At 46.4% G+C, this 13,818-nt stretch overlaps 1 protein-coding gene across 2 annotated transcripts in view; it reads left to right on the top strand.

Moving 5' to 3' along the window:
* The first annotated feature begins 258 nt into the window (after window positions 1-258).
* hikeshi (heat shock protein nuclear import factor hikeshi) overlaps window positions 259-13,818 on the top strand; it is a 45,303-nt gene continuing 31,743 nt past the window's right edge. The window contains exons 1-2 of one of the 2 annotated variants that reach the window (XM_085998815.1): window positions 259-549; window positions 9,451-9,688. In XM_085998815.1, coding sequence (XP_085854941.1) covers window positions 520-549; window positions 9,451-9,688 — 268 coding nt within the window. In that variant the 5' untranslated portion in view covers window positions 259-519. The remainder of the gene's footprint in view (window positions 550-9,450; window positions 9,689-13,818) is intronic. The other variant, XM_085998816.1, reaches the window with a different exon arrangement.

Here is a 13,818-nt window from a genome sequence, read left to right as displayed (position 1 = left end):
CACAGGGATCTTTCCAAAACAACATGCACGGAACCTACACTTAATTTAAGAAGAGTATTTTCTAGTGATATTTATGGATAACAGTCCGTTTTGCTAGAGAGCCGGTAATGAAATCAACTTTCACCAGGAGTCAAACGTCAATGAAATAAATAACAAAGGATTAAAGTTGCTGGGAAGCAACTGTAACGGATTACGGAATTTAGCGGCTATTCATAACGTAATCGGTGCAAAGGTACTAAACGCAAAAAAACCGTGAGAGCGACTCTTCACCGGAGTTCGGTGGGGGCTTCCGGCATTTGTGGTTGCCATAGTCACAGTGGTCTGCAAACTGTTTCCGGGTGTGAAAGGTCGGAGGGCGGACCCTGCGGGGGCGCCGCTGCTTCCAGACGTTGTGGGTTCGAGAAGCTTCTGCCCCTTGGTAAGTGGCCGCGGGGCGAACGGCGAGCGACAGTAACAGTGACATGTCAGAGACTGGCGAGAGCTGGGCTCTTAGAGAGGGACGGCACATTTGGTGAGATAATGTTCGGATGCTTGGTTGCGGGTCGATTGGTAAGTTTATTTTGATTCAACACTTGTGCACACTACATGCACAATTGGGATTTAATAGTTTATTTTTAAACAAATATTTGTGGGTGCTGAAAGCGAGGCAATACTTTTGGATCTGTGAAAAGTTACATTATTGGAAGCAGGGAAGAATAAAAGCTGTGTCTTGAAAAACAGAATTGAAGTCAATTGATCATTGTAATCTTTGACATATTTTTGGAAATGCTTGACTGTTGTGGTTGGGGAGTGCTTATTTTTAGCTTCTAAATAAGACCAGGAGATCCAGGAGCTAATAAGCCGCAAGCGCAAGGCATTCCTGATCTGGAAACAGCAACAGAACTTGAGAGCAAGAAAGCAGCTCTACAGATGCCTGAAGGCCGAGGTCCAACAAAAAACTCGCATCCTAAAGAACAGATGGTGGGTGGAGAAAGCGCAGGAGATCCAGCAGCTAGCCGACAGCCACGACGTGCGTGGATTCTTTAGCGCAGTCAAGATAATCTATGACCCAAGCACCCAAGGCCCTACCCCACTGCGGGCCAAGAATGGAGAGGTACTCATCAAGGACAGAGAGGCAGTCACTGCTCGCTAGAAGGAGCACTTCGAAGATCTCCTTAACCGAGACTCTGTCTTCGACGTGAGTGTCCTCAACTCCATCCTGCAGCATGCTACCCGCCGCCACCTCAGCACAATCCCAGCCCGGCATGAGGTTGAAAAGGCCTTCTGACAACTGAAGAACAACAAGGCCTCAGGAGCAGATGGAATCCCCACTGAGGCACTAAAGCATGGCGGAGAAGCACTACTGGCGCGAATTCATGAACTCATTTATCTGGAAGGAGGAGAGCATGCCAGGGGATCTCAGACGCCGTAATTGTGACCATCTTCAAGAAAGGTGACAAGTCCGATTGCGATAATTACAGAGGAGTTTCCCTGCTGTCTGCCACAGGGAAAGTCATCGCAAGAATCCTCCTCAATCGCCTCCTCCCAGTGGCCGAAGAGCTCCTCCCAGAGTCGCAATGTGGATTCCGCCCACTAAGGGGCACAATGGACATGATCTTCACCGCACGTCAATTACAAGATAAATGCAGGGAACAGCACCAACCGCTGTACATGGCCTTCTTTGATCTCACAAAGGCCTTCGAGATTGTCAACCGTGAGTGATTATGGAGTGTCCTCCTCAAATTCGGCTGCCCTCAAAAGTTTGTCACCATCCTCCACCTGCTTCACGACGACATGCAAGCCGTGATCCTGACCAACGGTTCCACCACAGACCCAATTTACGTACGAACCGGGGTCAATCAAGGCTGTGTCATCGCACCAACGCTCTTCTCGACCTTCCTTGCTGCAATGCTCTATCTCCCCCTCAGTAAGCTCCGCACTGAAGTGGAGCTAATTTACAGAACAAACAGGAAACTGTTCAACCTCCGTCACCTCCAGTCCAGATCCAAGGTCGTCCCATCCTCTGTCGTCAAATTACAGTATGCAGACGCAGATGACACTTGCGTCTGCGCTCACTCGGAGGTCGAACTCCAAACCATCGTAAACACCTTCACCGAAGCATACGAGAGCATAGGCCTTACGCTAAACATCCGTAAGACAAAGGTCCTCTACCAACCTGCCCCCGTCACACAGTACTGCCCCCCGATTATCAAAATCCACAACAAGGCCTTGGACAACGTGGACCACATTCCATACCTCGGGAGCCTACTGTCAACAAGGGCAGACGTCGACGACGAAGTCCAACACCGCCTTCAGTGTGCCAGTGCAGCCTTTGGTCACCTGAGGAAGAGAGTGTTTGAAGACCAGGACCTCAAACCCGGCACTAAGCTCATGGTCTACAGAGTAGCAGTGATACCCGCCCTGCTGTATGCCTCAGAGACATGGACCATGTACAGCAGGCACCACAAAACACTGGAGAGGTACCACCAACGCTGCCTTCGCAAGATCCTGCAAATCCTTTGGCAGGATAGGCACACCAACGTGAGTATTCCAGCTCAGGCCAACATCCCCAGCATCGAAGCTTTGACCGCGCTCGATCAGCTCCGATGGATGGGTCACTTTGTCCGCATGCCCGATACGAGACTCCCGAAATTAGCGCTCTACTCGGAGCTCCGGCACGGCAAGAGAGCCCCAGGTGGGCAGAGGAGACGCTTCAAGGACATCCTCAAAGCCTCCTTGAAAAAGTGCAACATCCCCACTGACACCTGGGAATCCCTGGCCCAATACCGCACAAAGTGGAGGAGAAGCATCCGGGAAGGCGCCGAACACCTCAAGTCTCTTCACTGGGAGCAAGCGGAAGCCAAGCGCAAGGAGCGCATGTCAACCCAAGCACCCCACCCACCCGCCCCTTCAACCACCGTCTGCCCCATCTGTGACAGAAACTGTAGGTCCCGCATTGGACTAATCAGTCACCTGCGAACTCATTTTTAATGTGGAAGCAAGTCATCCTCAGTTCCGAGGGACTGCCTAAGAAGAAGAAGACGACGATTTTTGGATCTGTGAAAAGTTACATTATTGGAAGCAGGGAAGAATAAAAGCTGTGTTTTGAAAAACGATCAATTGACTTCAATTCTATTGTAATCTTTGACATATTTTGGGAAATGCTTGACTGTTGTGGTTGGGGTGTGCTTATTTTTAGCTTCAAAATTACCTGTATTAAGGGCAAGAAGGCATTATTTGAAAAAATAAAATAAACGTGCAGATTTCATACAAAAGCAGAATACTGCAGATGCTGGAAATCTGAAATAAAAACAGAAAATGCTGGAAATACTCAGCAGGTCAGGCAGCATCTGTGGAGAGAGAAACAGAGTTAACGTTTCATCGACCTAAAATGTTAACTCTGTTTCTCTCTCCACAGATGTTGCCTGACCTGCTGAGTATTTCCAGCATTTTCTGTTTTTAGTGCAGATTGTATGATTGTTTAAAAAGCAGCTATTTATTGGCCCTGAATTTGCGGTCAGAGGCGTATACACCTCTGAGCTGCAAAATATTTCCAAACTTGTCTCTTGGCACCACAGCTACGGAAAGTTCGGGTCCTGGGCCTGCAGGTACACGCCTACGTAGAGGCCCACGATCCCAGGGACGCAGGCGGTTTGTAAGTGTCCCTGGGGTCACGTGGGCCAGGTCCTCCAATGAGAAAAGAGGATTCCGTTGCAGTTATTTACGAATGGAATCTCCATAAATCCTACAGGAATCTGCAAATAATTAAACTATTTAGACAACTCTAATAAATACAAATGTCCTGAATTTCAAATTTAACTAATAATCCCTTAATTACACCAAATACAATTAAAAAAAATTAATATTTACACCAAATACAATAAATTTTTAAAGTATTTTTGAAAAATAATTTTAAACATTTTAATCCAGGCCAATATTTGCATAAACGAATTTAAGTGTTTGTGCATCATTTTTTATTAAAAAAATTTTAATTTAAAATTTATAATAACCAAGTTTTGTGGGCATTTGCTGGGCAGTAGTTGGGCAAATAGCCCAACTCTGCACCGGCGAAAGTGATTTCTCAGTCGGTTCGGTAGATCTGTCAAGGCATACCTTGACAGATCGCAAGTTCCGGGTTTTCGCGCATGTGCAGAGCATGCGGAAACCCGGAATTTGCGGGGCGCAAACAGAAGGATTAGGATGGCGTACGCACTATCGGGCCTCACTCTCCTCTGCAAAATCGCCCAGTCCTCCAGGATCATCTTGGAATGTAAAGATAACACCCGGCTTCTTTTTTCCACTATAAACTTTCTCCATAAACCCCTCTCCCGTGCCCCCTTCTCCCTCACCTCCAGCAACAAGTGTGAGGAGTTCATGGATTTCTTTGTCACTAAGATTGAGACTGTCTGTTCAGCTGATTTTGCTGCACTCCCTCTTCCCTGTGCTAGCCCTTAACCCGCATCTTTCATTCGTTTCTTTCCTATCTCTCCTCATTCTCCCTCCGAGCTCATCCTGTCCATGAGGTCCACCTCGACAACAACAGCTTGATTTTACATAAATTCTTTAACGTAGCAAAATATCCCAAGACACTTTGCAGGAGCGTTATTAAACAAAATTTGACACCAAGCCACATGAGATATTGGGACGGGTGACCAAAAGCTTGGTCAAAGAGTTAGGTTTTAAAGAGCATCTTAAAGGGGGAGAGAGAGGTGGCGAGACAGAGAGGCTCAGGGAGAGAATTCCAGAGCCTAGGGCCTAGGAAGCTGAGGCCACCAATGGTGGAATGATTAAAATTGGGGATGTGCAAGAGGCCAGAATTGGAGGAGCGCAGATATCGTGACGAGTTGTTTTGTAGGCAATGTTCCGCTACTTTTTTTGACATTATCTGGAAGACATGGCGTCCGGTTCCACATGTATGCTAACAACACCCAGCTCTACCCACCACATCAGCTGGGGAATTTAAATTCAATTAAATAAATCTGGAATAAAAAGCTGGTATCAGTAATGGTGACCACGAAACTACTGGATTGTTGTAAAAACCCATCTGGTTCACTAAAGTCCTTTTAGGGAAGGAAATCTGCCATCCTTACCCGGTCTGGCCGATATGTGACTCCAGACCCACAGCAATGTGGTTGACTATTAACTGCCCTATGAAATGGCCTAGCAAGCCACTCAGTTGTTTTCAAGAAGGCAGCTCACCACCACCTTCTCGAGGGCAATTAGGGATGGGCAATAAATGCTGGCCTTGCCGGCGACGTCCACATTCCCGTGATTGAAGTAAAAAAAAATCAAACTGATTGTCTGACATCCAGTCCTGGATGAGCTGCAATTTTTCCCAGTTAAACACTGGGAAGACCAAAGCCATCATCTTCGGTACCCATGACAAACTCCGTACCCTTGCTATTGATTCCATTCCCCTCCCCTGCCATTGTCTCGCATTGAAGCTGACCGTTTACAACCTCGGTGACCTATTTGACACCAAGCTGAGCAACGGACCCCATACCCCCACCATCACGAAGACCACCTACTTCCACCTCTGTTCTTGCCTCTGCTGAACTGTTGCTGAGACCCTCATCCATGCCTTCATCACCTCCAGACTCGACTAATCCAGTGCTCTCCTGCCAGGTCTCCCATATCTTAACCCACACCATGTCCCACCCACCCATCACCCCAGTGCTCGCTGATATACATTGACTCCCGGTTCCCTACAATTTAAAATTCTCACCTTTGTGTTCAAATCCCTTCATGGCCTCATTATCCCTTGTCTCTATAACCTCCTCCAGCCCTACAACCCACCACGATCTCTGCGTTCCTCCAACTCTGGCCACTTGTGCATCCCTAATTTCCTTCGCCCCACCACTGGCAGCTGTGCCTTCAGTCACCTAGGCTGTAAGCTCTAGAATTCCCTCCCCAAACCACTCAGCCTCTCCACTTTAGTTCCTTTAAGACGCTCCTTAAAACCTACCTCTTTGACCAAGATTTTATTTACTCCTATTCTTCTTTCGCTCATGTCAATTTTTGTATGATAACACTTCTGTGAAGTGCCTTTTGATTTTTTTCTATGTTAAAGGTGCTATATAAATGCAAGTATTTGTTGTATAATACGAAGTGCAGGCTGCATTGCTTTCAGATTTTTCAACCAGTTTTCACTTAAAAAAAAAAATAAATAAATAAAAACAGAAAATGCTGTAAATACTCCGCAGGACAGGCAGCATCTGTGGAGAGAGAAACAGAATTAACATTTCAGGTCGATGACCCTTCGTCAGAACCTGAAACATTAACTCTGTTTCTCTCTCCACAGATGCTGCCTGACTTGCTGAGTATTTACAGCATTTTCTGTTTTTATTTCAGATTTCCAGCATCCGCAGTATTTTGCCTTTTTCACTTTTACTTGGGTTTTACAGATTTCTTGCCTGAGAATTGGCAGACGTATCAACTTAGGATTTTAAAAAATTCTATAAAATAGGTTTACTGAGTTTCATGATACTTGGTTCAGTGCACTACTATTAGTTCAGCAAATAGAAATTGCGGTGTGATCCGTAATGTTTTCTCCCTTGAAAAGGTTTGTATACTGTAGAAAAATAATAAGACTGTATATAACTACTAGACATGAAAAAGTTATGTTTTCATAGTTAAATAATTTTCACAAGGTAGAGATTTTTAAAAAATCAACTAAAAGGAACCCCACCAATCATACAAATCAACATCAAGATATTCAACAACTACAACTTGCATTTATATAGCATCTTTAACATTACACAATGACCTAAGTCACTTTACCGATGCAGGGGTTGCCTCTTTGTTCTGGATTCCCCCACCAGAGGAAATAGTTTTTTTCTACCTACCCTATTGAAACTCTTATCATTTTAAACATCACAATTAGATCACTCCTCAACCTTCTAAACTCAAGGGACTACAAGCCAAGTTTATGCAACCTGTCCATATAATTTATCTCATAATCTGCACTGTTCACCCTCCAAGGCCGATATATCTTTCTTGAAGTGCGGTGCCCAAAACTCAATGCAGTACTCCAAATGGGGTCTGATCAAATGAATAACGAAAGCATAAATTCTTCACTTTTGTATTGCAAGCCCCTTGAGATAAAGGCCAACATTCCATTAGACATTTTGATTACTTTTGTTAGCTGAGCATTTGCTTTTAGTGATTTATGCATAGACACCTAAATGCCTTTGAACCTCCAGTTCCTAGTCACCATTAAGAAAATATTCCAATTTGTCTTTCTTGGATCCACAGTAGAAGACCTCACAGTTCCCCACATCGAACTCCATCTGCCACAGTTTTGCCCACTCACTTAATCTGTCTATGTCCCTTTGTGACTTCCTGCTCCCATCTATTGAACTTACTGTGCCTCCTAACTTCGTTTCATGCAAATTTGAATAGACAACTCTCTATTCTTTTATCCAAGTCATTGCTAAATATTTTTTTATCCAAGTCATTGCTATACAGGAAACTCTCATTTAAACGGCACCTAAATATCCGGAATTCTCTATTAACCGGCAAAATTCTCACTCCGAAAATAACACCTCAATAACCGGCAATGTTGCCGAGTCCGAGTCTCCCGCAGTGGCCGAGTTAGTCAGTGGGGGTAGTTCTCCAAACTGCCACTGCTCGGCTTCTTGGCACTGTCGGAAGTCCGAACACCTCAATACCCCTGTAACAGGAGCCTGACTCTCCCGCGCTGCCGGTAGTCTCTTCTGATCCGCCATTTTACAGGGGTACTGTGCGTCTCCCATGCTGCTGGTAGTCATTGCATTGCATTACCCTCAACTGGCAGTACTGTACTTAATCAAGCATCTTCCACCAGCCATTTAACACAACATTCTCTAGGGGAGTACCCAATTACTGTATACTGCACATTTCTTGATTTTTTTATTTTTCATTGTTAAAAATAGCCTCGGTAGATAACCATCTCCGTCATCCGGAATTTTTGATTAACAGGCAACACGCCGGTCCTGTCAGTGCCGGATACCAAAGAGTTTCCTGTATATGGTGAAAAGCTGAGGCCCCAGTACAGATCTCTGGGGAACACCACTTGTCACATACTGCCGATCAAAGTACATTCTCCTTATCCCTACTCTTCATGTCCTACATCCCAACCAATTACTAACCTAGATCACAAGGTTACCTCCAATTCCATGCACTTTTATTATTGCTAATAATCTCTTGTGAGGAACATTATCAAATGTCTTCTAGAAGTCCATATAGACAACATTGATACACACACTGGTTTCAGGGGCATAAGGTGGTTAAGTCTTATTGTAGTGCACTTTGAAGTTGCTTAGGATTATACAGGTAAAAAAAAATGCACAAACTCAGCTGCTAACATCTTCTGTAGGATTGTTTTCCTTTGTAGATGTGTTATCTTTGGATTAGAATGCTGTAATAACTGATACTACTCCCTGGGTTAATGGCAGTTTCAGCGGTAGGTGGGAAGTGGAATTCTCTACCACAGAAGGCACTTGAGGCCAATTCATTAAATATATTCAAGAAGGAGTTAGATATATTTCTTAAGGCTAAAGGGATATGGGGAGAAGGCAGGGACAGGTTACTGAGTTTGGATGATCAGCCATGAGCTCATTGAATGGCGGAGCAGGCTCGAGGGGCCGAATGGCCTACTCCTGCTCCTACCTTCTATGTTTATATGTTTCTATAATGTACATGTGTGGCTGTGCAGCAAATTTAAAGGGACCGTGCGCCAAAAAAAAAGTTAGAGGGAACATTGTTGATACCAGAACTGAGTGGTTATAACTATTGTGAAGAAGAAGCTGGGTCTCTTTAGAGGTCTTTATAGTTATGAAGGGATTCGATGGCGTAGATGTAGAGAAGATGTTTCCACTTGTGGTGGAGTCCAAAACTAGGGGCCATCAATATAAGAAAGTCACTGATAAATCCAATAAGGAATTCAGGAGAAACTTCTTTACTCAGAGAGTGGTTAGAATGTGGAACATGCTACCACAGGGAGTAATTGAGGCGAATAGCAAAGAGGCATTTAAGGGGAAGATGGATAAGTACATGAGAGAGAAAGGAATAGAAGGATATATTCATGTGGAGCATAAAAACTGGCATCGACCTGTTGGACTGAATGGCCTGTTTCTGTGGTGTAAATATTGTGTAATACTATGTAATGGGACATCACTGTTCATAGTAGAAACATTGCTTATGATCATCTCCTTGGAGCCACTCCTTTTTCTACAAAAATGGAGTCAGCCCAAATTGAGTGTGTTTGTGTAAACATTGGGAGAATAGGAAACTGCTACTAGTTGATCTCACATGGCATTGCTCTTGAACAAAATGGAAAAGAAAATTTGCATCTCTTTTTCTGTGTGTCTTCCCCATCTTTTTAACTCTTATCTCCCCCTCATGCTGTTGTTGTGAAAATGTTGGAATATATCTTGGGCTTGTATTTCTTGTATTCTGTGTTCACTAATGGGGTTTTTCTCCCTTGCCCAGGTGCAGACAGATGCACAACTAGTTTCAGAGGGGAAATTTGTATTTAACCTCCCTGATTATGAGAATGTCAATCACGTGGTGGTCTTTATGCTGGGGACAACACCATTCCCTGTAGGAGCAGGAGGATCTGTGTATTTCTCATATCCAGACAAGAGTGGAATGCCAGTGTGGCAGTTGCTGGGATTCATAACTAATGAAAAACCTAGTGCAATCTTCAAAATCTCACGTTTAAAGACAGGTAAGTAGAAGTGGCCTATCAATGTGGTGATTCTTTTATTAATGTTGATAGAAAAAGAACATGCATTTATATAGACGTTCTCAGTACACACAAGTGCTTTACAGCCAATTGCAGTAATTACTTTTGAAATGTAGTTACTGTTATGTAGGCAAACGCAGCAGCCAATTTTCACACAGCAAGGTCCCACAAACAGCAATGAGGTAAATGACTAGCTGATCTGTTTTGGTGCTGTAGGTTTACGGATAAATGTTTGCCAGGATACTGGAGAATTCTCCTGCTCTTCGTCGAATAGTGTCGTGAGATTTTTTATGTCCACCTGAAAAGACAGTGCCTTGATTTAACATCTCATCCAAAAGATACCACCTCCATCAATGCAGCACTCCCTTAGTACTGTAAGAAGTTTGATTTCTGACTCTAAATACGGATGTAACTCCTATTGTTTATTGTATGAGACCAAGCCCAGATACACACAATATTTTTAAACAGTAGACATAGAGAAATCAACCATTTTTCCCTGGGTAGAAACTTGTCATTGTTGTTCCTTTCCAATCTTGCTTTTCTCTACAAATTGTTAAAGAAAGCTCAAGATCTTTATAGGCCACTTCTCACAAACATTGTCATTGCTGATTCATTATGGCATGACAAGTGTTATTGTGAACAAGACCCCTAGAAAGGATGTATTTCCTACAAAACAACAGATACCAACTTGTTTTTATCCTGTCTTCCATTGTTCCATTATCTCAAAACTGCCTTGGTTAACAGTTTCCTATGTGGCCATGAAAACAAGTCAAGAGACACAAATCTTACACATCCTCTGTTTCAGCAAACTATTAAACCCACAGATACAAAAGCAAAATACCTTCCCCTTTCTGACCCCAATTGATTAGTCCTCAGCAAAGGCCTGAGCTTCATCCCCATACGCCCCCACCTCAATGAATTTCGAGCTCGGCACGACGCTCAGCTCTTTTTCCGTCGCCTTCGTCTCTGTGCCCACTTCTTTGGCCAGGAGTCTTCACCCCTGCACAGCTGACCCTTTCTCCCATTTTCAAAATTCTCTTTCTACCTGGAGCCCTCCCTCTGGCCTCTTAACCTCTCTCTAGATCTTTTTATTGCAAACTGCCGGCGGGACATCAGTCGTCTCTTTCTCTGTTCCCCTTACCCACACCAACCTACCTCCCTCTGAACTTGCAGCACTCCATTCTCTCAGATCCAACCCCAACATTGTCATTAAACCTGCTGACAAGGGTGGTGCTGTTGCTGTTTGGCGAACCAACCTCTACCTAGCGGAGGCTGAACGTCAACTCTCCCAACACCACCTCCTACCTCCCCCGGACCATGACCCCACTACCGAACATCAAGCCACCGTTTCCAAGACTCTTACTGACCTCATCTCCTCTGGAGGTCTTCCCTCCACGGCCGCCAAACTCTCATAGTTCCCCAACCCCACACAGCCCGCTTCTACTTCCTTCCCAAGATCCACAAACAGGACTGCCCTGGTAGACCCATCGTTTCAGCCTGTTCTTGCCCCACGAAACTTTATCTCTTCCTATCTCGACTCTTTTCCTCCCCTTGTCCAGTCTCTTCCCACCTACATCTGCGACTCTTCCGACGCCGTCCGCCACTTTAACAGTTTCCTGGCCCCAACTGTCTCCTTTTCACTATGGACGTCCAATCCCACTACACCTTCATCCCCACCAGGATGGCTTGAGGGCGCTCCGCTTCTTCCTTGAACAGAGGCCCAACCAGTCCCCATCCACCACCACCCTCCTTCGCCTGGCTGAACTTGTTCTCACATTAAACAACTTCTCCTTTGACTCCACTCACTTCATCCAAATTAAAGGTGTTGCTATGGGAACCCACATGGGTCCTAGCTATGCCTGCCTTTTCGTGGGATATGTGGAACGTTCTTTGTTTCAATCCTACTCGGGTCCCCTCCCTCACTTTTTCCAGTATATTGATGACTGTATCGGTGCCGTTTCCTGCTCTCGCCCTTACTAGAAAATTTCATTCACTTTGCTTCCAATTTCCACCCTTCCTTCACATGTTCCATCTCCGACTCTTCCCTTCCCCTCCTCGACTTCTCCGTCTCTGATGCGCTATCAATAACTCAAAAGACTGAGATTAAGCGAGTAATTAACAGGCTTTTATTAACAAGAGAATGAAGGTGTGCCTCGAGTGATCGACCGGTCCAGAATACAAAGGGGCTGTGGAGCAGTCACCTTTATACCTGAATTCGTGGGAGGAGTCAGCCGAGGCATGTACAGGCATGTACACAGTGGAACACAAACAGTGGTTTACCACATTCACCCCTTGTTTAAAATTGAGTCCGGCGGGGTGAAGTGTATTAAAAGTTAGTGTATTGGAGTCTCTCCGGAGGTCTTGTCTGCCGCTGTGATCGACGTGGCGACGGCAGGGGTAGTGAAGCTTCCGGCGTAGAGTCCCGCGTAGGCTGGGGCACTGGTGTGTAGTCCTCGTAGATGTCGAGCGGGTCGCGGGGCCCAGGCCTGCCGTCTGCTGGGGCTGGATATCGGATCGTGGGGGGGGTGGTAGTGGGTTACTGCGGCCCCCGAGGGTGCGAGTTCTCTTATGGAGACTGTGTCCTCCCGCCCGTCCGGGTACGCAATGTAAGCATACTGGGGGTTGGCGTGGAGGAGGTCGACCCTCTCGACCAGGGGGTCCGTTTTATGGGTCCTCGCGTGTCTTCTCAGTAGGACCGGCCCTGGGGACGTCAGACATGGCGGTAGCGATGTCCCCGATGTGGACTTCCTTGGGAAGACAAACATTTTCTCATGAGGGGTGGCGTTAGTGGCAGTGCAGAGCAGTGACCGAATAGAGTGGAGCGCATCGGGGAGCACATCCTGCCAGCGGGAGGTCGGAAGGCCCCTAGACTTTAGGCTAGCAGGGCGGCCTTCCAAACTGTCGCATTCTCTCTTTCCACCTGTCCGTTCCCCCGGGGGTTGTAACTGGTGGTCCTGCTTGTGGCAATACCCCTAGCTAGCAGGTACTGACGGAGTTCGTCGCTCATAAACGATGAGCCCCGGTCGCTATGGATATAGCTGGGGAAACCGAACAGGGTGAAGAGGTCATTCAGACATTTAATGACCGTGGCACTGGTCATGTCCGGGCAGGGAATGGCGAACGGGAAACGGGAGTACTCATCAATAATATTGAGGAAGTACACATTGCGGTCGGAGGAGGGGAGAGGCCCTTTAAAATCAACGCTCAGGCGCTCGAAGGGGCGAGTGGCTTTTATCAGGTGAGCCCTGTCTGGTCTATAAAAGTGCGGTTTGCACTCAGCGCAGACTTGGCAGTTTCTGGTCATGGTCCTGACCTCCTCAATGGAGTAAGGCAGGTTGCGGGCCTTGATGAAGTGGAAGAACCTGGTGACCCCCAGGTGGCAGAGGTCATTGTGGAGGGCCCGCAGTCTATCGATCTGTGCACTGGCGCAGGTGCCACGCGATAGAGCATCCGGGGGTTCATTGAGCTTCCCGGGCCGGTACAAGATCTCGTAATTGTAGGTGGAAAGTTCGATTCTCCACCTCAAGATCTTGTCATTTTTGATTTTGCCCCTCTGCTTGTTGTTAAACATGAAAGCAACTGAACGCTGGTCAGTGAGCAGGGTAAATCGTTTTCCGGCCAGGTAGTGCCTCCAATGACGCACAGCCTCCACAATAGCCTGGGCCTCCTTCTCAACAGCGGAGTGTCTGGTCTCCGGGCCCTGGAGGGTTCATGAAAAGAAGGCCACGGGTCTCCCCGCCTGATTGAGGGTAGCGGCCAGGGCAAAGTCGGACGCGTCGCTTTCCACCTGGAAGGGGATGGATTCGTCCACTGCATGCATGGTGGCTTTGGCAATGTCTTCCTTGATACGGTGGAAGGCTAAGCGGGCCTCTGCCGTCACGGGAAAAGAGGTGGACTTGATCAGCGGATGGGCCTTGTCCGCATAGTAGGGGACCCACTGGGCGTAATAAGAGGAAAAACCCTAGGCACCTCTTCAGGGCCTTGAGGCAGTGGGGCAGTGGGAGTTCCATAAGGGGACGCATCCGGTCGGGGCCGATGACTCCGTGTTCCACAACACAGCCAAGGATGGCGAGTCGGGTTGTGCGGAATATGCACTTCTCCTTGTTATACGT

Source organism: Somniosus microcephalus, chromosome 10 (assembly GCF_052327205.1).
Source record: "Somniosus microcephalus isolate GS21.2 chromosome 10, FLI_Smic_1.0, whole genome shotgun sequence".
Taxonomy (NCBI): Eukaryota; Metazoa; Chordata; class Chondrichthyes; order Squaliformes; family Somniosidae; genus Somniosus; species Somniosus microcephalus.
The sequence above is the reverse complement of the archived record's forward strand: the minus strand, read 5'-3'. Positions and strand labels throughout refer to the sequence as shown.